At 40.3% G+C, this 27,240-nt stretch overlaps 1 protein-coding gene across 1 annotated transcript in view; it reads right to left on the reverse strand.

Moving 5' to 3' along the window:
- The window catches only part of cd2ap (CD2-associated protein), a 68,826-nt gene extending 42,108 nt beyond the window's left edge, over nucleotides 1-26,718 (reverse strand). The window contains exons 1-3 of the mRNA XM_084377912.1: nucleotides 26,312-26,718; nucleotides 9,620-9,777; nucleotides 1,727-1,904 (exon numbers count right to left, since the gene is read on the reverse strand). Of these exons, the coding sequence (XP_084234038.1) occupies nucleotides 1,727-1,904; nucleotides 9,620-9,777; nucleotides 26,312-26,315 (340 nt within the window). The 5' untranslated portion in view covers nucleotides 26,316-26,718. The remainder of the gene's footprint in view (nucleotides 1-1,726; nucleotides 1,905-9,619; nucleotides 9,778-26,311) is intronic.
- Nucleotides 26,719-27,240: the final 522 nt, after the last annotated feature.

Raw genomic sequence — 27,240 nt, forward strand, 5'->3', positions numbered from 1 at the left:
AACAGAGGCAAAACGACATCTGTGTGTAAGGGTACACCGGAAGGGCGGGACAGGAGAGTGACGTTCTGATGGAGTTCAGCCTGACAACTAAACAGATCCTTCACTCATCAAAAAAAGAGAAATGTCCCACACTTCAACACACAAAGCAAAGTTACAAGACCAAACAACATTTTGGAGGCAGGTCGTGTCTCAGGCAACTTAACTGAGGAAAAAAATACCACATTTATACATGGAAAAGTGTCTGTCATCCTGTCTGTCCTACCGACTCTTTGTCACTCTTCCGCCCTAAAAACAGCGTCTGTCCCCAGCAGTGAGAGCCAGGCAGCTCCTGCTGTTGACTGACGATGATTTTGTGACGAGACTTCAAACAAAAAACTCAACATGTCTTTGTCACCTTCCACCACTGTATTGTTGTAGTAACCATCTTTGGCAACTTATATAGAAAAAAAATTGAATGAGGAAAAAATCACTGCAACGGTCAGCCCTCCCTACAGAGTCTATAGTGAACTTCCCCCTGGAAAACAGCATCTCTCACCACAAGTGAGGGCTGGACAGGGTCCACTATTTACTAATTGCGATTATGTGATGTCATTGAGAGCAAGAAACGTAACAGAAACAGTTCGCTGAGACATTTTCAGATTTACAGGTGGAAACACAATTAAAAAAAACAGATCTCAACGTTATGATGAGTACATTCATGCCTCTTACGGTTCCGCAATGCCGGCATGTTGTATGAACTGACACACTTGAGCTGCTTGGTTCAGTGTAAACAAACAAAGGCAGTGTAGAGGCGAGTTTTCATTGCAGCGTTATTGCAGAATCTCTGTGTGAAAAGGGCTATAGTAGCAGTAACTAGGTGGAAAAGGCAAAGATAAAAGTGCACTCCTGATAGAGTCTTTGAGCAAGACTGGACACGGTGCAGGTATGCAACACACAGCTGTGTATGCATGACAGTACGCTTGAGCTCATACACAGCAGACACACGTGAAATAATATTTGCACATAAGTTAACTTTCTTTAAACCTGCCAGAAGCTACATTAATGGGATTTACTGTGAGACAATGCACTGAGTTTGAAACCTTCAAACTCAGTGCCAACTCCACCATGGCCATCAGAGAGGAGTGTACAGGCATCTTACTGCTTCCTCAATAGAGGATAAACAGTATCTGTAGTAGTCACTTAGCAGGACATTACTTTAAAGGAAAACTCTGTAGTTCTGGTATGTAAGAAATGTTAATGAGAAGAGAAAGATCTTCATTGGCTGATTTGTTTATGCTTAAACAAACTAAATAAAACTAAATCATAACTGAATAAACTGAATCAACAACCTTAAAGGACCTTAAAGGACAAAATAATTTCTACTGTTTGACTTTGTTTATAAGTGGCAGACCCTGCCACCCTGTTCTGGGACCATATTTTCCTCTGAGAACAGCTTGTTTATTCACTTATGGAGAAAATACATATTTCTGAGTTTGTATTATTATCTAAAACTGCCCCTTTAAAAAAATCCATTAAAGATTTTTTGCCATTAAAAAGGCAAATGCTGGTCATTGTTTTTTCCTTTGAAATGCATGGATTTTATTGAAGATTCTTTGTTATAAAACAATCACTGTTGAGTTATGATCTTTTTATAATCAGCTGAATGTAAACCAAACTCATCCTGTACACCAGGAAAACTCTGTGTGAATTTATACTTGGAAAGGATTGTCAAACAGCAACAACTTACTCTTTGCAGCTGCTGGTGGCTGAGGCAGGAAGCCACCTGTTGGGATGCCAATAGTGCTCATCCTCTGAACCAGGTGAGCCACGTTCCCTGCACTCTTCTCTCTCCTTGGAGGCTGAGAGGTTTCTTCTTTTGGCTCAGTCTTTGTTTCCTTGACCTCTTTGGAGTCTTTCTTCACTTCCTAAAAAAACAAGACACACAGTAATAAATGGGACTCATTCTTTAGTGTCTCTATCATTAAACTACCATTCTACCTTCATGATGTCAAACAAAATATTTTACATTTGTGGTTTATATTCTTAATTCCACTTCAGATATACAGATGCATTGAATGCATCTACTCCTCATATTCCTTACAGAGTAGTTATACCAACAGTGAATAATAATATTTAGACATTTATTAGATGTTTGCAGCTGGGCGGGAAACTGTGTCAGTAGATTTTAACTGGGGTGCAATTTAAGAAAAAAAAACACAACAACCAAGAACAGGACTGCAGCCAAAACACAGTGTCGTCATCTAGAAAACCTGGAAACATACAGACGCATTAACGACAAACACAATGTATCTCCATTCTACATCCAGGAGCTCAGTGCACAAAAATGAATATCATGTAGATGGTCGGCAGCCGAGATGGTCACAATGTTGTCAACAGATTAGCATTATGTCGGATTGACAGGGGACGTGTGAAACAAGGTGCGTCAGTTTCACATGATATAAGGGGAAGTGATATGTGACAACCTGCATTCTCAGGAGCTAAAGAAACACGATGTAAACCATAACTATGGCAACCTGCATCAGTGCTCAATGCAGCATTGTACTAGCTCCAGCCCACTCATGCTATATGTAGCTTCTGCTAATGAGCCCAATCATGTCACAAGGCCGGCTGTAAAACAGCTGCCACATTCTCCCAGCCGGGGAAACTCCCTGACAACAGCACAAAGTCCACATCATACCTTCACTACAGAGTGAACGAGTATACAGATGGGGGATATGAGGACATTATGTACACATCAGTCCATTTTCTATAATCACTCAGCCTGTGCAGGGTGTACCCCCACGTGCACTGGGGAATAGGTGGAGTACACATTGGACAGATCCCCAGTCTATCACAGGACTAAACACATACAGCCAGACAACCAGGTATGTATTTGTATTTACATTTGGGGCTGTGGGAGGAAACTCAAACACCCAAAGGACACCGACACCGACCGGCTGCGTTTCACACTCACAAGCTCAGGTTAGTCTGAACATGGCTTTTGATTGAAGCATGCTGACACCTCAACCACTGGCCACCTCTGAAAGTGTACATGTGACATTATTTGTCACAACTAGAGCTGGGTACGGCCACTGGTATCCAGTATTGATCGATTCTGATTCACAAGGTCCTGCTTTCATTCATTTCTGATGTCAGTTACAATATATTTTTTTCCTGGATATGAAAGACATTCTGAGAGAAGTAATATTGTCAATTGCACAAGGAACCCACAAATGTGGTGCATTCTTAAAAACATTAATGTATCATTAAGAATTTAATTAGATGGTTTTGGAGATCTGTGGTTAAAAACTGCCTATGGAGAACTGAATGGGATATTGTCATGATTTTACACATTTATTTTTTAAAGTTTCTGTAGTGAAAGAACAAGAAAGTAATGACCAATGTAAACCTATGTATTTCAACAAAGAAAAAAAGGGTCATCTTCCGGTTTTAAACAGCTTTTGTGCTCACCCAATTAAACATTTCTGAGTTTACAAAGTGCATCACAAAGTCCTTGTCCCTGTGCTGACACCAACAGACAGCACAGGATAGAATCAGTGCAGCCGTAACTGACACCAAAAAGCAGTAGAGAAGCTCAGCTAAGATTTTAATTGCATGACTGTTTTGGTCTATCCGCATTTGGTCTTTATCATGGATCCTGACATGCATTCACAGGAAAAAACTGAAAGATTGATCCCTGGCTTGTATGAGTTTGTAACAGATCAATTAAATAAAAATCAATTTAAATGAGAAAATCAATTTATTTTAAACTCAGCCTGGGACACAGCAGCAAATGGTTTGGCTATGTGGTGACTATTAAACTTGCTGAAGGAGATCAAAGTGGTTTATACAGTAGTCTTCGTGCAGTAAATCCAAATTGAACGTGTTGTTCTTGCAGTTCTTGCAAAAGTCAGTAATGACCTTTTCTTAGCTGCTGATGTAAATGATGGTGCCTTCTTGGTTCATCTGGATTTGGGAGCAATTAAGTGTGTGTGCCATCATGTGTATGTATGTGTCCTATCCACTTCCTGTTCACACACGCTGACTCTGCAATTCCACTCAAGAGGAAGTTCAATGTGAGTGTGAGTGTGAGTGTGTGTGTGTGTGTGTGTGTGTGTGTGTGTGTGTGTGTGTGTGTGTGTGTGTGTGTGTGAGAGTGTGTGTGACAGGCAGTCAGACAGAGATGAGAGGAGAAACAACACAGTTAGAGAAAGACAAATGGTAGATCCCTATCAGCTACAGTCACAGAGACAGACTGGTTAAGTAAACAGCTTCAGATCCGCAGCTTGCAGAAAATAGAAAAGTGAAGAGAGACCTCCCCCCTCTCAGGTGTGTGTGTATTTCATTGACGCTGCTGAACAGTGTGAAAAGGTCTATGCTGAGAGCTTCAAAAGTGGGACCACACATCACATTTACTGCTCAGACACACACCTACAAACTGTTTTTCCACTCATGTGGGTGTTAATTAGGTTGCACAGGCACCATGTCTTCTTCCAGCATGCTCAGCTAACAAATGATTTTTCTCAGTATGTTCTCTGATGGCTGAAGTAGAGAACTTGGCCAGCAAATCAGCTTAATATCTAAGAAACACTACACCACTCTTTACTGAAGAGGTGAGGCAAACAGCTGAGTCTTTTCAGAGTGTTTCAGGTTTATCCATTTCTAGACAAAGTCATCTCATTGTATGGACTTCAGTACTTTGACATGTGGACACAAGTATCAGCTTGACTGTTTTACAGTTTGATAATCACCATGAGTGGCTCTACCAGAGGGCAACCATCTAATGAAAATCCATTTTTATCACCAACAGGGGATGTAAATAAAGGGGGCGAGGGTGTTGCATTATTAAAAAGGCAGTCTTAAATAGACTTGGATATTAAACCTCAATACTTATTTGGTAACACTGGACATATAAATCAGCAGGGCTACATGTTAAATGTGTACGCTCACTGGCCAAGTGCAAGATGGTACTAGGGATGAGATCTCACGTGAGCAGTTTGTGAACAGAACAAAAAAAATCACAACAGTGCAATTAAGTTTGTAAATTGCATCACCTCAGGTAATCACTGGTTTAGGGCACGACTCAGCAAGTACACTAAGTGGCCCAAATCAAACACACCCCTGGCTAAAATGCTCATGGTGGACCATCCAGCAGTGACCTCTACGTTCACGTAAGGCTGCTTGGTCTTCAACCGAATTTGTTGGTTTTGTCAACAAGGAAGAGAGCAACAAAAGTTTTCAGTAGTGCTGAATAATAAAATGTGTCACTAAGCATGATCAGTGATTAAATGTGATGGTTTCTGAGTTGTATGACACACCTTACATAGTAGGCATGTACCACTATACAAATGTTATATATTTATTTATTTCCTACCACAATTTTTTCCATTCAAATATCAACGTAATTAAAAAAATATAATTAAAAAAAACCTCTGATGGAGGATTATGTTTTGTTCTCTCTTGTTCGGCCTATGTATATTTACATTTCATAAGCTGTTGTATGCACAGCCTGTTAATGTCTGTCTATAGAAAATACATTTATTACAAGGTTCGCCCGTAAGGGCTCGGTGGTGTGGTTTCAGCTGGAAGCAACATGATATTGTTCTCCTAATTAACACATTGACATTTTAATGCACATTACATTGTATCCTAAAGGTGTCCTTTAATTTAAAAGGTCTAATCATAGATTAATATAATCATCATCATCATCCTAGAACATTTTAAAAATCTTCCAATCCAGTCTGTCATGTGAGTCACATCAAATCTTACACACCAGGAAACACTTTGCCAGCATTAACAGTGGAAAACGGATGGCTGCACAGCCACAGAAATACACGGACATTCCTATCTTCAAGACAATCTTCTGTTGATACATATATTTTTAGGGTACTTCAACAACAAGATGCATTCATGTCAGTTAAGTACTTTTAAATCCCTTACCATCTCACCCCCGGGCATGTTTCATGTCCCCTCTATCGATCTGCTAAAACGGCAATAAGAGAGAGCAGGAAGAAGACAACATCTCAGACGACAGTAATGCTGTCAGGGGCAAAGTTCAACAGCCCGCAGGCTCCTTAGAGGATTAACTATCCAAGCTCAATGACTGGGCCAGGCTTCTTAGCTGATTACCTATCTCACTACGTTGGATTATAGAATGAGAAAATCAAGAGAAGAGAAGAGAAGAGAAGAGAAGAGAAGAGAAGAGAAGAGAAGAGAAGAGAAGAGAAGAGACTCATTTCACAGTGCATTAGCAGTTTAAATATCAGTTGAGAACTCAGGTGCCTCAAGCGTACGACTGAGTCATAACCACAGAGGACTATGACTTAACTCTTCCAAAGCCACAGGTACTGTGAATGTATTGGTCCACAACTGCATAGTTATCAGAGTGTAATCATTAGCTGCACTGGGGCTCCAAATTAGATTTAAAATAGAATTTCTACAGGACATGAAATGAACAGGGTGTTGACCTGTTGCATTTTTAGCAACTGATTTTAATTTAGCATTGAAGCCTGTCAAACCTCCACTTACATTTCACTTTTAATTCACCTGATTTTGAAAGAAATCTGGTGGCAGCATGATACAAAAAAGAGATTTTTTTTTTGGTCTTTGTGTAACACAGTTGAGTAAGAATGATAAAAGGACTGTACCACCCACAGGTTATTGTTGTGTATATTTAAAATTACAGGTTATCCCATTTATCCCATTGGCTTTCAGTGCCAGATGCTTCAACTGAGCAAAACACATTCATCCACTTTAATAATCAGTTTCAGCACAGATTGAGCAGAAAAGTCTGCACACTACATCAGCCTGTTATCTGCAGACAGCTGGCTAGCTAACATTTGCTACTTGGCATTTATCAGCAGGGCGAACAAGGTAGAATCCAAGCACTGTATACTCCCATGGCGTCACCTCTCATAACCACAAATGATCTCTCATGAAGAACATTAAGTTAGAGCCTGTTGTGCAGACGTTTTTATCAGTATGCTTCGCTTGTAGATTTACCTGTTAATTTCACTAAGAGATGGCCTGAATCAACTTGCCAAGACACTGGGGGTCACATCAGTCCCTTAAACTGTGGCAGGTGTGTACATGCTTCACTTATTCACATCACAGTTAACCATCAGGACTCAAGACTTTTTATGTAGCCAGTTTTCATATATGAAAGCTTTTTGTACACGTTGTAATAACTTAATGTTGTGAGAGAAGTGCCAGTCACAGTCATGTCTTACAAATAATTACAGACATCATTCAAAACTAGCTCTGTGAAAACAAAGAGATGACAATTTAATACAAAACCAATAATATGTGGGTCTGAGTGTGTGAAAAACTCATCAGAGTTCAGCAACAGAAAGAAAGAAAACTCATGAAGATGCCAAGGGTAAACCTGCCATATCTCTCCTCCACCAAATAACACTAGCGTCTCTGAAAACACACCTGCTGTGCACACAGAGCCTGCATGTCCCTCATGAGCAACAACTGTATGCATCTCAAAACCCTGAAATGAGTAAAATGTGTTATATCAGACAAAGTTATCTTGTAATCACGGAAAAAGAGGACCTTGCAAGTTCTCCTTTTGTATGACGCAGCAAAAAAGTCATAGCAGGACGTGTTTGAGATAACTTGACTTACTTGACATTGCACGTTCTGCATTGTGACTAATGCTGAACTGATAAACTGTGCAGCATTTTGCAATGTAGACATTTTACATGAAACATAAGTTAGAATTAAGCACACTGATTCAATATATCGCCTGGCTCTACTCTGAATGGGAAAATGTGTGTTGTCCTTAAAAATCCTCTATTGATGGTAATATTTGAGATTTCTTTTTCAAGCCATGATGAATGGAAGACAATCATGTGGCCATATTTTAATCATAAATCTAATTTTCCTTAAAAGGAGCACTCTGTAGTTTTGGTGAAGAAATGTTAATGACAAGAGAAAGCTGTTTTTTTTCTGCCTAAACAAACTAAATAAACAAACTCTCTTTGTTTTCATGACTGAATAAACAAACTGACCTTAAAGGACAACACAATTTATACTGTTTTACTTTGTTTATATTAGAGGTGTGGAAATTTCTCAATTATAAGATGCATCGCGATGCGGACATGGAAGATTCTGCATCAATGCAGAGACAGAACATAATCAAGTGTCTGCAGCTTATGTTGATAAAGTTAAATTGCGACGTTACTCCAATGCTTTGAATTGTGCGCTGACATTAGACTAATGTTACTTAAAGCTAATGTCGAAGGGAGAGAGTATTTTTTTAAACAGACATCTCGGGGGTCATGTCGGACCTTATGAACTTGCTGGGAAGCACGAACTGGACAAGTGTGACTTCTGCCGTACTGTTACAGCCAGCCCAGCTAATCAGCCAAGATCTGACGAAGCACTGTCAACTTCTCTGTCCAACTCTGAGAGGTGTGTGCAGCAGAGTCAATAGATGCCTCTCATCTTGAAGCTGCCATGTGAAAACAGTATTATTGTAGATTACAACAAACGTGTTAGGCACTGCAGATGGATAATGCTTTGTTTTTGTAATGTTTATGTACTGAGGTACGGCTATTGAAAAGATGCAGCTTTTATTTTGTAGATTGCTGTAGTCTGATTATTGGAAGGGCTTTCTGAATAAAAGAGAACTTCAAATGATAAAAAAGTAGCCGTGTGCAGTTACATTGATTATTGAGGATCTACACTGAGATGCATCGAGCATCGTTTTGCATTTGAATCGTTGACAGCTGAATCGTTATCGAATCGAATCGTGAGGCCAGTGAAGATTCATACCTATTGTTTACATGTGGTGGACCCTGCCACCTTTCTAGCCTCAAACAGTGTTCTGGGACCTTATTTTTCACTGAGAACAGCTTGTTTTTTCACTTATGGGAAAAGTTGGTATTATTAGCTCATTAATATTGTAAATATTAAAATTCTGAGTTTGAATTTCTTCTCCAAAACTACATAGTGTCCCTTTAACAATCAGGGAAACCAAAAGCTTCCTGACAACTGAATTGTACTGCAGGGACCAAGAGGACTCCCTTTTCTTGACAGCATCTGCCCAAACCATCTGTCCAAACAGTCCTTGGTAAAAGCTGGACTAAAACTTCTGACTGTAGCTTTTTATCATTAGTCAACTCACATTCATAAGTCAATCCAGCACAACAACCGCTGTTAAGAGGCTGCACTTACCAGTACTATTCTTACCACAGCAGTAGACGAAGCTTGGACAAAGGAAAATCTAGTAAAATTAGGTAATCCGCACGACGTAAATCCTAACACCTGCTCATTTTTTTATTTTGCAAAAGCATTTAAATGATTCAACAAAGTAATGTCTTCCTTTCTTCTCAACCAAGCATTACAAGATGTTGGTTTGCCATATGAAAATCAGTAGCCACATCTGCTGCAGCGTGCTACCAAAACTCTCAGCCGCAGACTGCTATAGTCTGATAACGGTTACTGCTTCAATAGAATTATCTCTAATGGAACAACAACAGACAAAGGCATTTGAAACCACAGAGGAAGTGCACAGTCAGCTCTACAACAAGGCAACTCCATTAAAACCCAGGAGTTAATATGATCAAGTAAGTGGCATGACAGCACAGTGATATTCTAAAAATGAACATGACCTAAAGTCTCTTCTTCTCACCTTAACAAAGTTGTCAGGGAAGAGGCCTCTCTTCCCGTTGAGGTCTCCTTCCATCCAGCCATCCTCCTCGATATACCGCACGTTCTTGATGATGTCACCCGGCCGCAGCGTCAGCTCGTCATCATGGAGTGCATCATAATCATACTCCACCACAACCTCTACTCCAGACAGGATGAGGGAGGATATGGATGAGGGGGAGGATATGGATGAGGGGAAAGAAAAGGGAAAAGAATGGTGTTAGAAAGAGAGGAAGTCGATACAAAGAGAGGAGAGAGGCAGGAGGAGGTGAGAAAGCAAAAGGAAGAGGCAGTTGCAGGAAGGTCACAGGGGTAAGAGCGATAAGAGAACGTTTAGGGAAAGAAAGGGGTTGAAAGGGTGATAAGAAAAACAAAGACATAGATATTAACAAATCATGTTTCTCCATTCTTGCATCTATTCCAGAGTGATCAAACATTATGGTGATTCCTGCATTGACAATTACTGATAACTCCTTTTGTATTTTTGGCAGGAACAGCTGTTTTTACAGGAAGCTCATGGGTATTTCAATAATTGCCTGCAATAATCAAGACAGAAAGAGAAGCAAAAAAGATTAGAACTTCTGGACTGGACTCTACAATGATTGGTTATTTGATCTTCTGGTTAAATGTCACTGGTTGTTATAGTTATTATCAGTTTAGTTATGTGGCATCCAGACAAATGTTCTGAATGTTTTGTGAGTAAATTCCAGTGTTAGCAGAAATCATTGCAGTCATTCTAAAACGTTGGGTTAGTGTCTACAGCAGACCATCATTTAAAGATCCTAAACTCTATGAGTCTGACTGGTTATTAAAACAGCACAAATATCCAGTGATATTACAACTATGAACACTAAAGTTAATATCCTGTGTTCCTTCCTATGATAAAAAAAAAACTACATACTTTTCAGTGCATCTGTGATATAAACTCTAACTCTTTCTTATGTGTACTAACATTAGAAGATAAGGAAGGAATGTTGATAGTTTCTGTGGTAACAACCACATAGAAATAACCACATATCAAACAGGAGTCATAGACTAAAAAATAGTAGTGCCAGTGATAAAACAAGTTGCTGACAATATAAAATGGTAATCAATAAAGAAATGGTCAAAAAATGTCTATATTTACATTTTTTCTATTACTCTCTGGAGGTTGGTTTAGGGCGTCTAGTAAACAATCAAGGTAGGAGAGTAAGAAATATGAGATGTAAACAACAAAGAAATTAAGTCAATACATCAACTTTGTTTGACCTAAATTTTAAAAATCATCCACATAACAGTACTGTAAGGGCCAGGTGGTATACAATGTGTGTAACCCTCTGATTGGTTAAATTACCTTCCTGATCACAAGGAGAACAGCAAACACTGACTTGAGGAGCGAGAGGGGATAAAGACTGGCAGGGTGCCTGACTGCTTCCAGTGTAGCAGGTTGAGCAGCCTCTAAAAATAAGCGGGCTGCAGAGGACTAACTGGTAGTGAGGTGGTTTACTACAGGGTGCTGTGGCCCTGTAACACATGACTCACAGCAGAGAGGCTCCACTGGCGAGCACAGCCAAAACAAAAACATGACGGCTACACTGCAAACTGTCTGTGTTACACACACTCACACACATCTGGGCAGAGTCATTCAGCACTAAACTATGTTGGTCAAGCAACACCAAGTCTAACTTGGCTCAGTTCTGACTGTTGGTACATTGTGGGTGTGGCTCTACTCTCTCATGACATCACCAACACTACAGCACCTGGGCCTTCCTCCAAAGAGAAATTGGCCCTGACCAATGATCTCAAACCAGCCCTCCCCTTTACATCAGACACAGTATTTAAGCTTTTGAAAAGAGGATAAGAGCAGTTGAGGGGAGGGAGAAAATGCAGTGCCTGCTCTACTGTGTCGCTGCCGACTGAGACAAAACATACAGGTTTTACTGCACCGAGGGCTCAAACACACACACAAACCATATGTCTCAGCAAGGGTTGACAGCATTTTATACTATGTTGAGGGAATCCAGGATGTTCCATATTGATCATCATAATGCCATTTCAAATTGATGTCATTAGAATAGGTTGATGGTTCAGTTGGCTCCTGTTTTAAAAAAAAAACAAAACAACGAAACATGGATGGCAGCTCTTTGTTTGTCAAATAAATATAAAATATAAACAAGTATAAAAAAATAGATAAAAATATTATTACAATATATACAACAAGATAAACACCGCTCAGGTGGATATTTACACAGGTATTTACACAGGTGATTATTCAAATAAGGTGTGTGAGGGGTGGTAGTGGAGGGGTTAGTTAGTTCTTACACAATAACACATTCGTGTCATATTGTTTAAACTGTAATTACAAGTAAATGACCCAGGAAAACTCTTCACATCAGCCTCATAGTTTAACTCCTCAGTCTGAAAAACAGCAAATTTCTGATTGTGATGATATCTCACACACACTGACGAATGGTGAATGTTTGTTTGGTGGCAGCGTCAACAAGCTAACCACCACAACAAAGCATGTGTTTGTCTTTTTAAGGCTGCAGTTCAGTGTCTGTGTCCCTACTGTAGCAGCTGCTGTCTGGCCCAGCGTGACCGTCTGCTCTGCCTATAATAGAACGCTAGGGTTACTGCTCTATGCAAGATTTGATTGTTTTGGATGAGGTCTCCATCAATGCAGACAGATACCAGTACAGTAATCTGTCAAATAGGTGCAAAACTGACATCAGATAATTTTCATGGAGTGACTGCAAGGTTAGAAACAGGCAAAGCAACAATTCTGATGTAGGTTATGTGAAAGCTGGATCCACAACTCCAAAATATTAACACATGCCTCTGCTCATTTCAAAAGCCATTCCTAACAGCTTGCTGTATTCCGTAACATTTGGCACCTGAGCTCTTGCCTTTTGTAAATTCTAGTCAGATCTTCCTCCCCTGCATGCCTCTCTGGATGATCTCAGAGCAGTTTCAACAGTCAGATGATGACTTTTGGCAGTAGTCTTTGCAGCCCTGCTTGTTTTGCAGCTGCAATACTGAAACTGAAGCAGCAGATATATGAAAAAATAAGATTCTGACTCACTGACTTACACTCTGGACTGGACCAATTAAATTCAGACACATCCAAAAACAATCTTGTAAAAACGTTTTTGATTTAGGCAGAATACAGCCTGTCACCTCCATTAGCTCGTAGCATGCTACTGCAGGGGCCCGCCTTTCACCTAATACCAGCAACTCAAAGATTCGGGTGCCTGTTAATCACACGGTGTCCCACCTCAGTCCCACAATGGTCACCAGCACCGTCTCGTATGAACAGGATAACAACTGCCTCAGCTGACAGTTAGGTGGGGACCAGGCAGACATAATGGATCAGGCAGTGAAACCGCTTGGAGATAAATTTACTTCCCGGCAAGGCGAGTACCACTCATTTACTCTCAGTCAGTGTCAGTAATGAGTCCAGCTGCTCTCCAGTGATTTCTAGTTACGATGAACTCACTTTTCCACCAGCACTCATAAACTGGTCAGCTCCAAGCAGTACACTGTAAGAGTCCAGACAAATGAGGTGCAGAAAGTCAAATAAACAACTGAGCCAAGACCCCAGACAGTAATTTGGGACTATCTGTCCATGTAACCACAGGAAGAGATACGGTCTGCAGCAGTAAACAACACTGACAGACAGAGTGATATTCTGTTGAGTTAGTGCAACACACAGGGCAGTCCTCATCTTCCAGATGATTGCTTGTGGAGCAGAGGGACTTTCTGCAACCACACAGATTACAGCGCCTCAGCAACCACACAAACACACCCTGCACGAGGAACGCAGGAAAGCCAAATCACTATCACTTCAGCCACCTCTAAACACACTGCTATACACATACTTATACACCATGTTTAAGATTCTGCTACCTGGTAATATAATGTTGATAAAATTACTGTTATCGTCCGTGGAGGAAAAGCCTGATTAAAGGCAACGATCACAAAACAGTTTTAGGCATTTTTGTCACATTTTAGAATTATTTGAAACCATTTCTTTAAATTAAGGTGGTACTGTGCAAACGGCTCAACAAATCACAAAACAAATTCACATTAAGTAGATGATGACATTTAAAAATGATGTAAGGGTCTGAATATACTCCCAAATGGATCCCTACTAGATATGTTCCGATAACATTTTTTCCTTCTCAATACCAATTCCGAAAGCTGGGCTTTGGTTTTCGGCCAATACCGAGTAGCAATCCGATACCAGTGCATGTGGGTAAAAAGAAGATGACGATGACCCTGTATGGATGTGATATGATTGCTATCATTGTTGTATGGCCTGGCTCAGATAAAGAGAATGATTGCCATGCAACATTCTTTTATCATCTATTTTGACATTCAGTCATAACCGAAAAAGAACAAATTCTTTAAAAACTGTTAAAGTGCAGCCACTTTTTAAATAGAACAGTTTAAAACATTCGTGCAACTGCAACTTATTTAATTTTAGGAATAAATAATTCCCTTAAAACTCACTGACGGAACTCGTTTGCTTGCCGCACCACACTTTGAAGGGCAAATGTTGACGCCTACACTGTTTCCACCCAGTGTGCAGACGCAGCAAAGACATGGGGCACATGTCGGAGGTCCAAATGTCAGTTGTAAAGCCGATTGCCTGCACGTAGGGCTGTAGCTATCGATTCTTTTTGGAATCGATTAATCTAGCACTTTATCGATCGATTAATCGATTAATCGTATATATATATTTTTTGCATTTTTAAACAACCAAAACAAATAATGCATGACGAAAATGATGTGGCTGTAAAATGATCAACCATTTGGCTTTTATTTCTTTAAATAACAGAGGTATTTCTTACAACTCCAACATTTGGCTCCAAAACTTTATTGCAATTTACTCATTTAGTGCAAGTGCAAACAATTAAATAACAATACAGTTTCAACTTACTGTAAAACATGTATAACATGTAACACTATGAATCAATACAAACTTAAATAGTAACGGCCATTTTGCCTTAGTGTTGTCTTATACAACATTACAAAAAGGGATTGCACCTTCTAACCACCTACTAACAAATAATATATAATCTCTGGGATAGGCCTATTTGCTATGGTAACCTAGCAACCTATGTGTGTGCACGCATGCTGTGTTATATATAATTTTATGTTATACACAGCACCAAATCACAACAGAAGTCATTTAAGGTCACTTTTCCTATAGAACCGGTCCGGACCGTGTTCATTTAATTAATAATTTCTTCATCGTCGCGCATCTACAATTCTCCTCCGCTCTGTTTTACGAAGGGAGGAGCTCCGGACCGACGTAAACAAACACGCGTGCACACACACTTACAGACAGACAGAGAGAGAGGGAGAACATGTCACGTCGGTCTCAACTGTCTGTAAAGCAGATATCATATCTACGTTTTTTAAACGCGCACAAACTGATTCTGCTCTGGCATGTCATCTCGAGCCTTCGCAGTTCTCCGTCGTGGTGGCGGATACGCAATGCAATCTCCTGCTGGAGAACCAGCGTGAGGACGTGAGTTTAGAGGACCAATCACAGCCCTTGCCGTCTCCGTTTCCCCGCGACGGAGTGACGGACACTCCGCGCCCGGAGAGTACGGAGAGGCTCTCCGGCTCTCCGGCGACGGAGAGGGCTCTCTGTGTCCGTGTACGGCACTTTACGCAGTAGTATTAACAACGGTCCGTGTGGAACATTCAAGATCCCTGCGCGTCATAGGAATTTAACGACGCTTCGAGGCAGAGTTTTTGCCTCGACCAATTTTTGTAATCGAGTAACTCGAGTAACTCGATGAATCGTTACAGCCCTACCTGCACGTCTTTCATCCTACATGAAATGTGTTCCCTCACTGTCTCATTAAGTTTGGGAAGAGCAGTTTTGTCGTGCTCTTTCGCATGAAGCACCTTCAAATGCTTTATAAGGTTGCTGGTGTTGAAATTGGCGACACTGGTGCCACCGCTCCAAATTACAGTTACTAAATTAGTTACTTTAGACGGTTACACCAGGTAACACTGCTGTAGCGATTCAAACAGAGACCCATGGAATGTTACTGCACATGACATCGAATGACAAGTTGAAGGAGGCTCATGAGAGACAAATCTGCCAGCTGTGTGCTGTATTGTGCTTTGTGCTTACATTGCCGTAAGAGTGGTGGCAGAGTATATATTTACTTTTTCCACTGAGAGTGAAATCTGAGATGTTTGGGTTGATCGCAGTGTTCAATCACCCCTTACAAGATGGCAGTCTGCGAGAGTATATTATTCAGTCTCAAAACACCAGTGCGACATTGGTTATGACAATTTTTGGAAGAAAGTAATAGTCACATGTAATTTTTGTCCAGAACAGGACTAAATTTCAATGAAAATCTTGAAAAGTTTTGTAGATTATGAGCTTCTTTTTTTTTTTAATCACGGTTCCTACATCATTTTCATTTTGAAATTCCATACTATTCAAGATTCAATCTTTACAGACTTTTTTATACCAGAATTTGTGCTTTTGCAGGTTAATAACTAGTTGTGGTCAGCTTTGGTCTCACACTGAGTTGGGCCAAAAACATTGCGAGCCTGGTTGCAGAGGTAGCTGCGACAAGAAGACAGAACTTTTCCCCTTGCACATGGATTACTTGCCGCCTTACCCACAGTGCAGATGGCGAAGAATTTAAAACAAGTTTGCATCTAGCCTTTTCTGGTGTGGAATCTTTAGCCAACCCGGCTTGCTATTTGTCTAGTCAGCCCTCATAAACTTGCATTTACCCACTGTGGCCACCCTATTTAACACTATTATGCAGAATGTTGGACGACATTCCACTGTCAAACATTTCTACTCAAAGAGGATGTAAACTTACTGGTGGAACCTATACTCTTATGTTTCAGTCAATGAATAATATTTGTACTATCACTCTTATAATTTTTTCCATTCTTATACACACCTGGAAATGACTAAACTCAAATTCAATACTTTTCCATACTGCGTAGGAACGCCGTTTCATGAACTTTGATGATTATATTTTCATATATATATATTTATATCTCCTTAACACACTACTTAAAGTGAAATCTTTCATACATTACAGTTATTGCGCCGGTATAAAGGTGAGAGGCTAAATTTTTGGGAGACGGACCTGACTACTTTGGAGGTTTTTGGTATTTTATTTTATAAAACAAATGTCTTTTCTCTTTGTGTGAGAACCAGCAAAACGCAGATTCACTCTGATGATCACTTTTCTAGGAGTCAGGCATTTTTCTCACTAACTCTGCTACTGAATGAGTGCAGTGAATGATGGGTGTCGGCTTGTGAAATACCAGCAGAGGGGCAGTGGACAAAGTCGTCTTGGTTTGTTCCTCAGAGGAAATGCCTTTCTGAATACATTTAGACACAGCCAAAAAACTCAGCGTACAGGTGGTTTTTTGTGTGTGTGTGTGTGTGTGTGTGTGTGTGTGTGTGTGTGTGTGTGTGTGGCAAACTTCCTGCCAGTTCACTGCAGTCAGGCAGCAGCAGGGGGATTCTGGCCTAAATAGTTATACTGACTTATGAAGTGGCAGAGCTGAAACTTTTCTTGAGTAATGAAAGTGGAGAAAAGCCTGCTAACAACAACGTAACCTGGACTACAACGATCCAAGGTCAAATCACATAAGGGCCTTCAATCAGGGTTTGCCCCTGAGGTTCTTGCCAAAGTTGGAGAATTACTTCATTCATCCTGTGCTGGTCGCTCTCCCAGGAACAAGCTACATTGCCTTAACTGTGGTATTCATACTGGCTTAATATTAAGCCAGCATAAGTAAGTACACTGCATGTCTTTTTGAATGTTAGTCAGTTGGTAATTCAATAATTGAATGTGTTAAAAGCCAACAGCGCTCATTGCGAAATCAGGAAGCTAAGTGGCTTGTATGCTGGTCTCCCTGGCAACCTTTGTGCTAATGTATCAGTGTGCATGTGGGTCAGCAGGTCTGCAAGTCATTCACAGCCTACTTGATGTCACACTGAATAACAGTATAATATGGGGCTTACATGCTGCAGAGTCCTCAAAAGAAGTCAATGACATGAAATTAATTTCATCACTCTTTTCTTTCACTACAAAGCAGCTTCTTTCCTCAGGCTGTGAGACTCCTTAACTCATCCTCAACAATCAACCATCATTGTTTTTTAGGTTTAAGGAACTACAACTTGCATTTCATTACACAATAAATTAACCTTGAACCTTTAATTTAAGTCTAATCTGAACACATCATTCAATGCTGCAGGATTCTACCAACAGCTTTTGAAAACATCATTGCAGCTTCAGCCACACTGCAGGACTTGTTCTGTTGTCCTGCCATAAATGCAGAAATGGGTCAAAAAGCTAAGAGCTATGGCCAAAAGCGCATCCACTAAATGGTGTGCTGTCAAGCAGATGATGAGAGTAGAGCAAGAGTCAAAAGAGTGCACAAGCATGAGATGAGCTACATAAGCAAGTGAAGAGTGGGTGCTGGGTGTCCCGCAGCATCCCCCTGCAGTCTTCCAGCAAAAGTCTCCACATTTTAAAAGTACCTTTCTGACATTACTGAGGACGTGTCCCCAACAAAATTAGCGTTTCCTGACTAATTGTAGTGTCAAACTTGTGTTTGATGTTATATGGTTAAAGTTTTATGTTTGATGAAAATGTATCTAACAATTAAACAACCAAAAAATAAATAAAATCCCAATTCTGAAACAAAACGCTGGCACATCTTCGGCTACCCCCAGAAAGTTGATGAACCAGTCAGTGTGAAAGTTATTTTGTCTGTCAGAGTATATCACAAAAATAGGATGAATCATAGAAGCTTACAAAAAGGCTCAGGGATAACATCTCAATGAGGAATTATTTGTTATACAAGGTACTTAAAAATACTTTCATATTAGCTGCTGCACTAGTGAAAAAAATCCAACTGACAGCATGTGATGGTGTTTAACAGATGAGAAAAGCCACAATTGGGGGGCATCAAATCCCTGTACAGGGCTAGATGAGTGGACTGCCAGCTGTCTGTCAGGAGAGGCACTCTGTGTTGCGCTGGAATTTTAAAAATGAACTATGAGCAGGACGCACACTTGAACATTCTCTGATTGTGTGAAAACTGATGTTTCGCAGAATAAAGGCGTTAAAACGTGAGTCTGAGGCTGCAGCTACAACATACTGATGTCGGCTGATAAAAGTTTAGTGTGATGCCGAACTGAATTTTTAGCCCTGTTGGCTATTTCCTTTTAAATTATGTCAAACAGTGCAAGCTTTCCAGGCAAAAATTAACTATATCTTTAGATGCATACAAACAGGTTTACAGACCACCAGCACCAAAGGAAAAACAAAGTTAACTGTCTCTGATGAGAATGTTAAAAGAGCAGTGAGAGATAATGATGAAGGAAGGAGTGAAACAGAAAAGAGGAACAACACAAGTGCATGCTCGGAAGCCTGCTATCTTTCTCGTTCACAGCGGTATGACACCTCAGCTTTGGGGAGTGGTGGCTGAGGATTCCTTGCATATTTGCTGCAGCTGAGACACATGAGTGAGAAAGACAGAGAGGTGATTAAAAGCTAAAGGAGGTATTCCATAAAGTTTTAAGTGAAAATAGGCTCACAATGTCCTCTTTTGCACGATTTACCTCTGCAGACGCACACTGTCCACAACTTACTGCCATGCTGTGATAGCACTCCAAGAGAAAGGCAGATTTACGATGTTCTCTTGACATCTTTTTGTTCTTGATTCCAACCTGGTTCCTTCAATAGAGTGTAATACAGAGTCCAATCTATCGAGATGTATTTTTATTGTATTTGTTGATTTCATCCTACGTGATACAGCTGGTACACTAATACACCTTTTGGTCCAGCTCGGGACACAGCTAATGTTGATAGTAAAGTGGAGATATATGTGTAATTTTTATTACTTTAATCAAGCAAGTCTTATCATATTCAGCTGATTGGGTGAGTGTGGTGAAAGACAACAGCCAAATGGCCTCTAACCTCACCGCATTAAACTCAAGCAATTCAACAAAAAAAATACAAACTTATCCCCACGTGGATCACAACCATTTATGATGCAAGTCCAACTGCTAAATACAAACTTTAAACAAACTTCAACTTACCCAACTAACTCATTACAATGTTGATCAAAACTGATTAGAATTTACAGTACGAATCTATCTTAATGTGCTGAATCAAACAAAAATCATCTTGTTGTCACAGTAGTTAAAGTTGATGAATTTGTGGAAAAAACAACCTGTGTAGACCTGTGTTGGTGCGTTTTATTTAATTCATGTCTAATTTGAATTAAGTGATAACAAGGTTGTTAAAATGAATCATCTAAAGTTCAGTGAAATGGAGAAACTTGAATTCAGATGTTTTTTTTCTGTTTAGTAAGTAATATAGATGTAATTGTATCTGCAAAGAGTCCTTCCTTGACATTTTTGAACCCATTTGGTTCATTTATTCCATTAACAGCCAAGAGAGCTTGTGAAACATAGCAGAGGCACCGCCACATATATCTCCCAGCTGAAACTACAGTGGCTATACTATCGGACAAGTGTCTCTTGCGGTACAAAGTCATATTACGGGACGGGACAATCTGGGGCTAGCTGGTTAGCTTCAGTAGACATCTCTGCAACACAGTATATAACATCATACCTGTTGTTTCCTCACACTCTGTTGATACGCTTAGTTCATAAGATACCTGTACAGACACAAAAGCGTTACATACAATACATTGCCCTGAACACAAGTCAATTAAACTGTAATGTGTCTAACTCCTTTGTTCTTTAACTGTATTCAATAAAAGTACTTTCAATTACTCTAATCAAAGAGCATCCACATTAACGCTGTTGCCTGTATGCAGAGCTGTAACGAGTGTCTCTTCATGAGTGTATGCTGTCTCTTCAGCATGCCTCCATCATGCCCAGTCTTGCTTTGCATTGTGTCGCTCTTATCAGAAACAATTTATCTTTCTTTCTCCTCCCCTCAGCGTCAATTTACTAAACACACACAGTGAAACAGGAATTCAATCAAGTACCCATCACTGTTATGACCAGCATTCGAGCTGAAACATGTCTCTCTAGACATATTTGCCAATGTTTTAAACCAGTGTTATTCATTTCAATGTGTTGCTTTTGCTTTCAAGTGTAATAATAAAACTCCTCAGAGTGCGTGCCAAATTTTGATCTCACTTCCTGTCAAGTTCAGCAGAAGGGAAAGGATTTCCAGGTCATTGTTTTCCCCTCCTCGCACAGTGCTTCCAGGTAAAGAGTTTGTACAATATGGTTCTTATATAAGCCAGTGTCAGACAGGAGGATGTTACAGCAGAGGGAGAGAGGGGGGAGAGGAAGGAAGGGGGGGTACTCAAGGCCACGCAGGCGAGCTGACTGCCAGGCAGACTGTCTAAATCAGTGTGCTCTGTGCTTCTCGCAGCCATTCACACTCACAATCAGTAAAGAGGAAACTCATAACTGCATTCCTTCACACTGATCTGAGTGGTAGCTGATATGAAGTGTTACCAGGAGAAATCAAGTGAGATGGAGACAGAGAGCTGCTGCTGTTCCAAATGGAATCTCCTGTGCACATGTATCTACCCACAGCTCACCGCGTCCGTATACCAACGCCCTGTCACACATTACACACACCTGGAAGCTACGTTTGGACAACTAGACAATCAAGCACACCTTGAGCAGCGACTATTATTAAACCTTTCCTGCTTCACAAATCTCATAACCAATAGTGCTGTGAGCAAACAATGGCAGTGCCTGTCAAAAGTCAGAGACTAGAAATGTCATGGGAGTGTGAGAGGAGACGTAACGCTGTTACACTTTGAGAAAAGAGTGGAAATAACTTATAGGAGAGCAATATTCACAACTTCAGCTTGGTAAAGGTACAATCTGTATGCAAAAGGGTAGCTTACCAAAATTTTAAACAAGTTTGGAGGCTGGTAGAAAACTTTAGGGGAACATACAGGGCTTTCCACAATATATTGTTTTTATTATATTTTCTATTCAAATTGTTATTTTATTCTTCAAATATTCTCTTTATCGTTGTCTCTATTTTTTGAGACTTACTCTTGTCCTGCTACTATTCCCCTATTTCCCTCTGTACTGCTGTGTTACCTGCAAATTTCTCCCAAGGGGGATCAATAAAGGAACATCTTATCAGAGATACGGAGTAGCCAGCCAGTGGAAAAATGTAGCCAGCTAAGGGGGTCCAGGAGCTTAATACATGGTCAAAAATATACCAAGCATAGACATTGCCATCCCTTTTTACACAATAGCACCTCCCTCATCATCAGTGAGTGGCAAAACAAACCAACAGGTTTTCCATGATATCTTAACTCACACTATACATGTGTAACCATAACCCAAAGCATATTTTTACACTTCAAGTCTATTTTCTTCTGTTTTACACAAAGATTTACAGTGTTTGTGTGTTGAGCACCGCCAAAATACTGTTGAAACTACTTTAAATACTGTACCTGAACACAGAACAGAGAATTCTAATTACTCAAATGTGGAGAATCACTGCTTTTCGTCATCTTATGTGATAATAAATACATTTTTCTTTTTGGTTTAGGTGAAAAAATGCAAATACACCACCAACAATGGGCTTTTGGAAACTGTGGTGATCATTTTATAGGTCCCACAATTAGTGGGAAACAACTGACATATTAATCTACAGTGAAAATAATGAATGAGTCAAATAAGAGATCAGTCAAGTGTAAGAGAATTAATGAGCAAATACCTTTTCATATGAAATTATTGTTCAAGTGATTTTTAAAGCAAAACCGCTTAACATTTGGTGGTTGGAGCTTGTTGCTTTTTTTGTCGTACATAACAGTAAATTGATATCTTTGGGTTCTGGAAACAAGACATCTGATGATGTGATGAGGAAATTGTGATGGGCAGGCTTCATCTTTTTTAATGTTTTATAGGCCAAACAGTTAATCAAGAAAATAACCTATAGATTAATCCAAAATGAGCAGACCAGTTAGGTGCAGCCATTCAGGGAGGAGTGTGAGTGTGGGGACTTCTACATTAGATCAAATTTAGAAGACGGAGGTGTGAAGATGTTAAAATCTGTCCGACACTTCGCCCTAACTGAATGTGACACAAGCGAGCATCAGCCCCTAAGTGGCTGAGAGCCTTGCAGCACTGCACAGAGCAACGGGGCACACAGTTTTGAGCTTAACTTAACAGCCGGCATCTTATACTTGAGTGGTTACGTCGCCAGTCAGATGTCCAGTGCCAAGCTGATAGGTGTGTCTTAAATGACGAACAGAATGCATTTTTAATAGAACTAGAAAATTTGTATTTCTAGCGAAAAATACAGTGTGAACGCTGACAGTTGAAGTGATTTTGGAAAAACTGCTGAATACGCAGATATATGAAAAATAATTGCCTGAATTGTTTAAAACTACAACGCATTGTACTACACTGCTGAAAAACCCTCATGTAGTAGTAGTAGTAGTAGTAGTAGTAGAAGTAGATGTAGATGTAGTAGGTTGAAGAGTCGGGCGGGTTTAAAGAGGTTTTGTGGATTTCTCAATTGACTTCCATTGTAATTATTTTTTTTTTTTAAATAGCTGAATATTTGAAAAAGCTAAAAAGGCAGAAAGGCTGAAAAATACAAGGCTTAAAGTGCTTAAAAGGCTGAACATTTTGATAGCTGAACGGTTTCTCCAGCTAAACGTTAATGAAGCAGTAGCAGAGTGAAATTTGACAAAGATTTCCCATAAGAATGAATGGGCACAATTTTGCAGGAAAAAATTATTATTTCAAAAAGTATAATAGTAAAAAATACCAAACATAGAAGCGGGGATGTCCTTAAAAAGCTGAACATTTTGATAGTTGAATGGTCCCTGTAGCTCAAAACTTCTAGGAGAAGCCAGACGAAAAACGTACGGAAGAAGAAGAATAATAGTTATAAATTCCAGTAGGACAATAGTGTGCCTACAGCATTCACACTACTTAGTGTGGACAGAGAGTGGAAGAAATGACAAGATAGTCAGGCGCTCCCTTCCATTTAAGACATGGTGCAACGTGACCCCTCATTCTGGAATATCTGAAATGTCTGGCTACATGCAGTTGGCATTACAATACGTCTGAGCAGCTCTTGGTTCAGATAAGATGTGACAAATACATGCATAACATTCAATGATTATGATCTACTCTGATTAATACACAGGACAATATAACTGCAGTGATATGAAAGATTCATCATCAAAGAGTAGACCTGCAGAGTCCCCACAGCACAATGAGCACAGTGACCAAAGCCTGTTGTTTTCAACTTACTAGAACATGTACAGGACGATAATAATTTGCCTCATTCAACAATGTTTACTTTCAGACATTTGTGATACCTCTTGTAATCATTTTATCTTGTGAATATGTACAAAATACATTAATTTTAATACAAAAGTTGTAAATAATGCAAAGTTAGGTTACTTTTACAAATGAATGAACTTTTAAGCACCAGATTGACCAGGCTAGGTAAACTGACCTTCAGTCAGTTCAGTCAGGTCAGTTAACACCAGGGTGGGAAATTATCACAAACCCCATTGCTGGTAAATATTGTTCGAGGCCAGTGGGGTTAATGTTTAATCAGACATTTTGGCACATGTCCAGTCTTTGTTTAGGTGGCTCTCTGGACTCTTGCAGTGTCGTTGGTTAATAAAACAGACCAGTAACGGGGATGTCCTAGTGGCCTGGGGGTTTAAATAGTTGTCCATGTAATCACAATGTCCCCAGTCTATGTCTAGCTGGGGACCTTTGATGCACGTCATCCCTGCTCTCTCTCCACTCATTTCCTTCTCCTTCTATACTCTCCACTATCAAATAAAAGAGAACATTTCCCCCAAAATACAATACAAGAGTAAAGAATGCTGACACAGAGGGGGGGACCAGACCAGACAAAGCACTGGTATTTCCAACCGCTTGATGCTACAAAACAAAATTCAAGTTTGTGGATTTTAGTTGATCAAGCAGTAGCAGGCTGCATGTAGCCTGAGCTCAGCTCAGAGAAAGCAAACACAGAATGCGAGGGGCTCTCTCACACACACAGAGCTCGGACATGTTCAAACACAGCGGAGATATCTTCAGCAACCTGAGGGAAGCATTTCAAACTCATGTCTCCCACAAATGGACACTAGTGAAAGGATTAGTTCACCCAAAAATTCAAGGAAGTCTTTTCAAATCAACATGGGACCTTAGGGGCTTCCTGAGACTTGGATCAGGCCAGACGTGATGTATGGAGCCATTTTGTGTTTTTTTAGGTTTTAAAACAAGTCCCCATGTACTTCAGTTTTTTAGGAGAATGCTGCAACGCTGTTTTGCTGTGAAGCTCGGGAAAATGTTTTGTGGACTACAAAACTTTGCCTGACTTTCCATCAGCATGAGGCCGCGTACATAATGACATGATTACATTTTTGGGTGAACTTATCCTTAAAGGCGCCTGTTTCAGTGGTGATTGTCAGATATTATAAAAGTCCAAGAGAGTCTTTCCAGTTTGTTGTCTGATTGCCATCTGCACTGTTTATATTACTCTGCAATTTAAGTACAGTGTTAGTTTCCTGTGTCTCCCAGATCGTCACTGAGGCGCATCACTGCAGTATTTAACGCTAAGTGTAAGCAAAGTAGTTGTGCTTGAAGCCGTTCTCTTGACTTCATATGTAAAACCACAGTCTGCAACATTACACATCTGAAGGCTAAGCAGAGCTGAGCTCAAAACCTGTTTTACAACATAGCAAAGTCCTACTGCATACAACCACAAAAACCACTGACTGCACATGAAGCGAGATGCAGTAAGCAGGTTTCGTGATGCAGGAGGTGCAATATATCAGAGTGTTTCCTCTGCATTCAGTCAGCATGACCATCACAACAACCACCCTGTAAGAACAAGCTTCACCCACTCCTTGTGTCTGTTTTTAAAACTCAAAGACAACTTTTAACTCTTTGGTTTCAAGTTTGGCAGTTGAATACCATGAAAACACTATGTTGCTGGTATGAATAGAACTGAATCACCTTGAGAATCTGGTTAATCTAATATCTGCTGTATGGTTAAGGAACCCTGGTCCAGTGCTAAGTGGAGACAAGTACAGTAATGCATGTCTTAGGGTGTGGGAACTTACAGTATTATTGTCACTGTAATGGAAAGAATGTAGGCAACGTCACGACACACAGTGAGAACTATTATATTGTACTTTTCCTTACATCAAACCTAAAGCAAAAGTCAAAAGGGGAAATTCACCCATCTTATCAACATAAGCTAACTTTTAATCAGAAGCTTCCTGTCTGTTGAGTTACTGCAGGGTCCCAACTTTTCATTACAGAGACGTGAATAAATTGGGAATTTCAAGTTACCACAGTAGTGACATGATCTTAAGTGGTTTTGCAGAGGTCGTGTTGACATCCGCTTGGAAAGGTAGCTCATGTTAACATTAGCTCAAACTGCAGCCAAATCCAAGGATGGAGGTGGCGTTATCCAGTTAACCGAGCGGCTAGCTGGCTAGGCTAACCAGCTAGCTAACTGGCTTGCTAACTTAAACTCCCTGCTGGCAAAAGACGATAGCATGACTTATGTCACAGACACTTGGTTTATTGCCTGAGGCGTGTTCGGCTTGCTCGGCGTGTACAGTCGAAAATAAGGAGCACTTAACATATTAACACAACACAAGCGCCACATCATGGAAAACTCACCCATTCCTGTCCTTCGCACCGCCTCGCTATCAAACGTTGGGAATCTCTTCTCCAGCAGCCTCACTGCTAGCTAGCTACTAGCCAGGTAGGTGTGGATAATGAACCACAAAGTGATTTTCTTATCGATTCACTGCCGAAAAAAGAAGTCAAGTGGGCCGTATATCCATTCGCCCTTTCCCCAGAAGCAGCAGCAGCAGCAGCCTCCCGAGTTCTCTCTCGGTGGTGCTTCAAGATTATTGTGCAGGAAGTTGACCAGGAGTCTCCACCTTTCTTGGACTTGCCTCCACGGGTTGCTGCTGCCTGCCACCAAATTACAGTATAGCAGCAAACTACGCGATGTTTCAGGCCGGCCGGTCCCGCGAGAGGAATGTTTAATGGAATGTTGATCCCCCCCTGTATTAACGGCCCACTCAGCAAGTACAGTAACTACTGTACGAGTGCGCGCCTGTGTGAGCCCGAGAGAGACTTACTTCACTCCTACCACCACTGTGATGCACTCATCATGAGGCTGACAGGAGCTGTATGGGAGTGGGTAATAAAAAGAAATACAGCAGCCCAGCGTAAATAGGCTCCTATCAGCACTCGTGAACTGATAAGGGCCTTCCCTCCTCCATAAGTCTGAGATGCTACTGAATGATTGAGACTTAAGCATAAACCTGAAGCTTGTTGGGGGAGAGCAGAATATAGGATGTGAGCCTATAATGCACATTAACATGAAGAAATTCAAAGGTAACGCAGTAATGATACAAACTTTTTTCCATAAGTGAATAAATAAGTTGTTCTCAGAGGAAAATAAGGTCCCAGAACACTGTTTGAAGCTAGAAAGGTGGCAGGGTCCGCCACATATAAACAAAGTAAAACAGTATAAATTGTGTTGTCCTTTAAGGTCGGTTTGTTTATTCAGTCATGAAAACAAAGACAGTTTGTTT

Source organism: Pagrus pagrus (assembly GCF_965226575.1).
Source record: "Pagrus pagrus genome assembly, chromosome: 16".
NCBI classification, from domain to species: Eukaryota; Metazoa; Chordata; class Actinopteri; order Spariformes; family Sparidae; genus Pagrus; species Pagrus pagrus.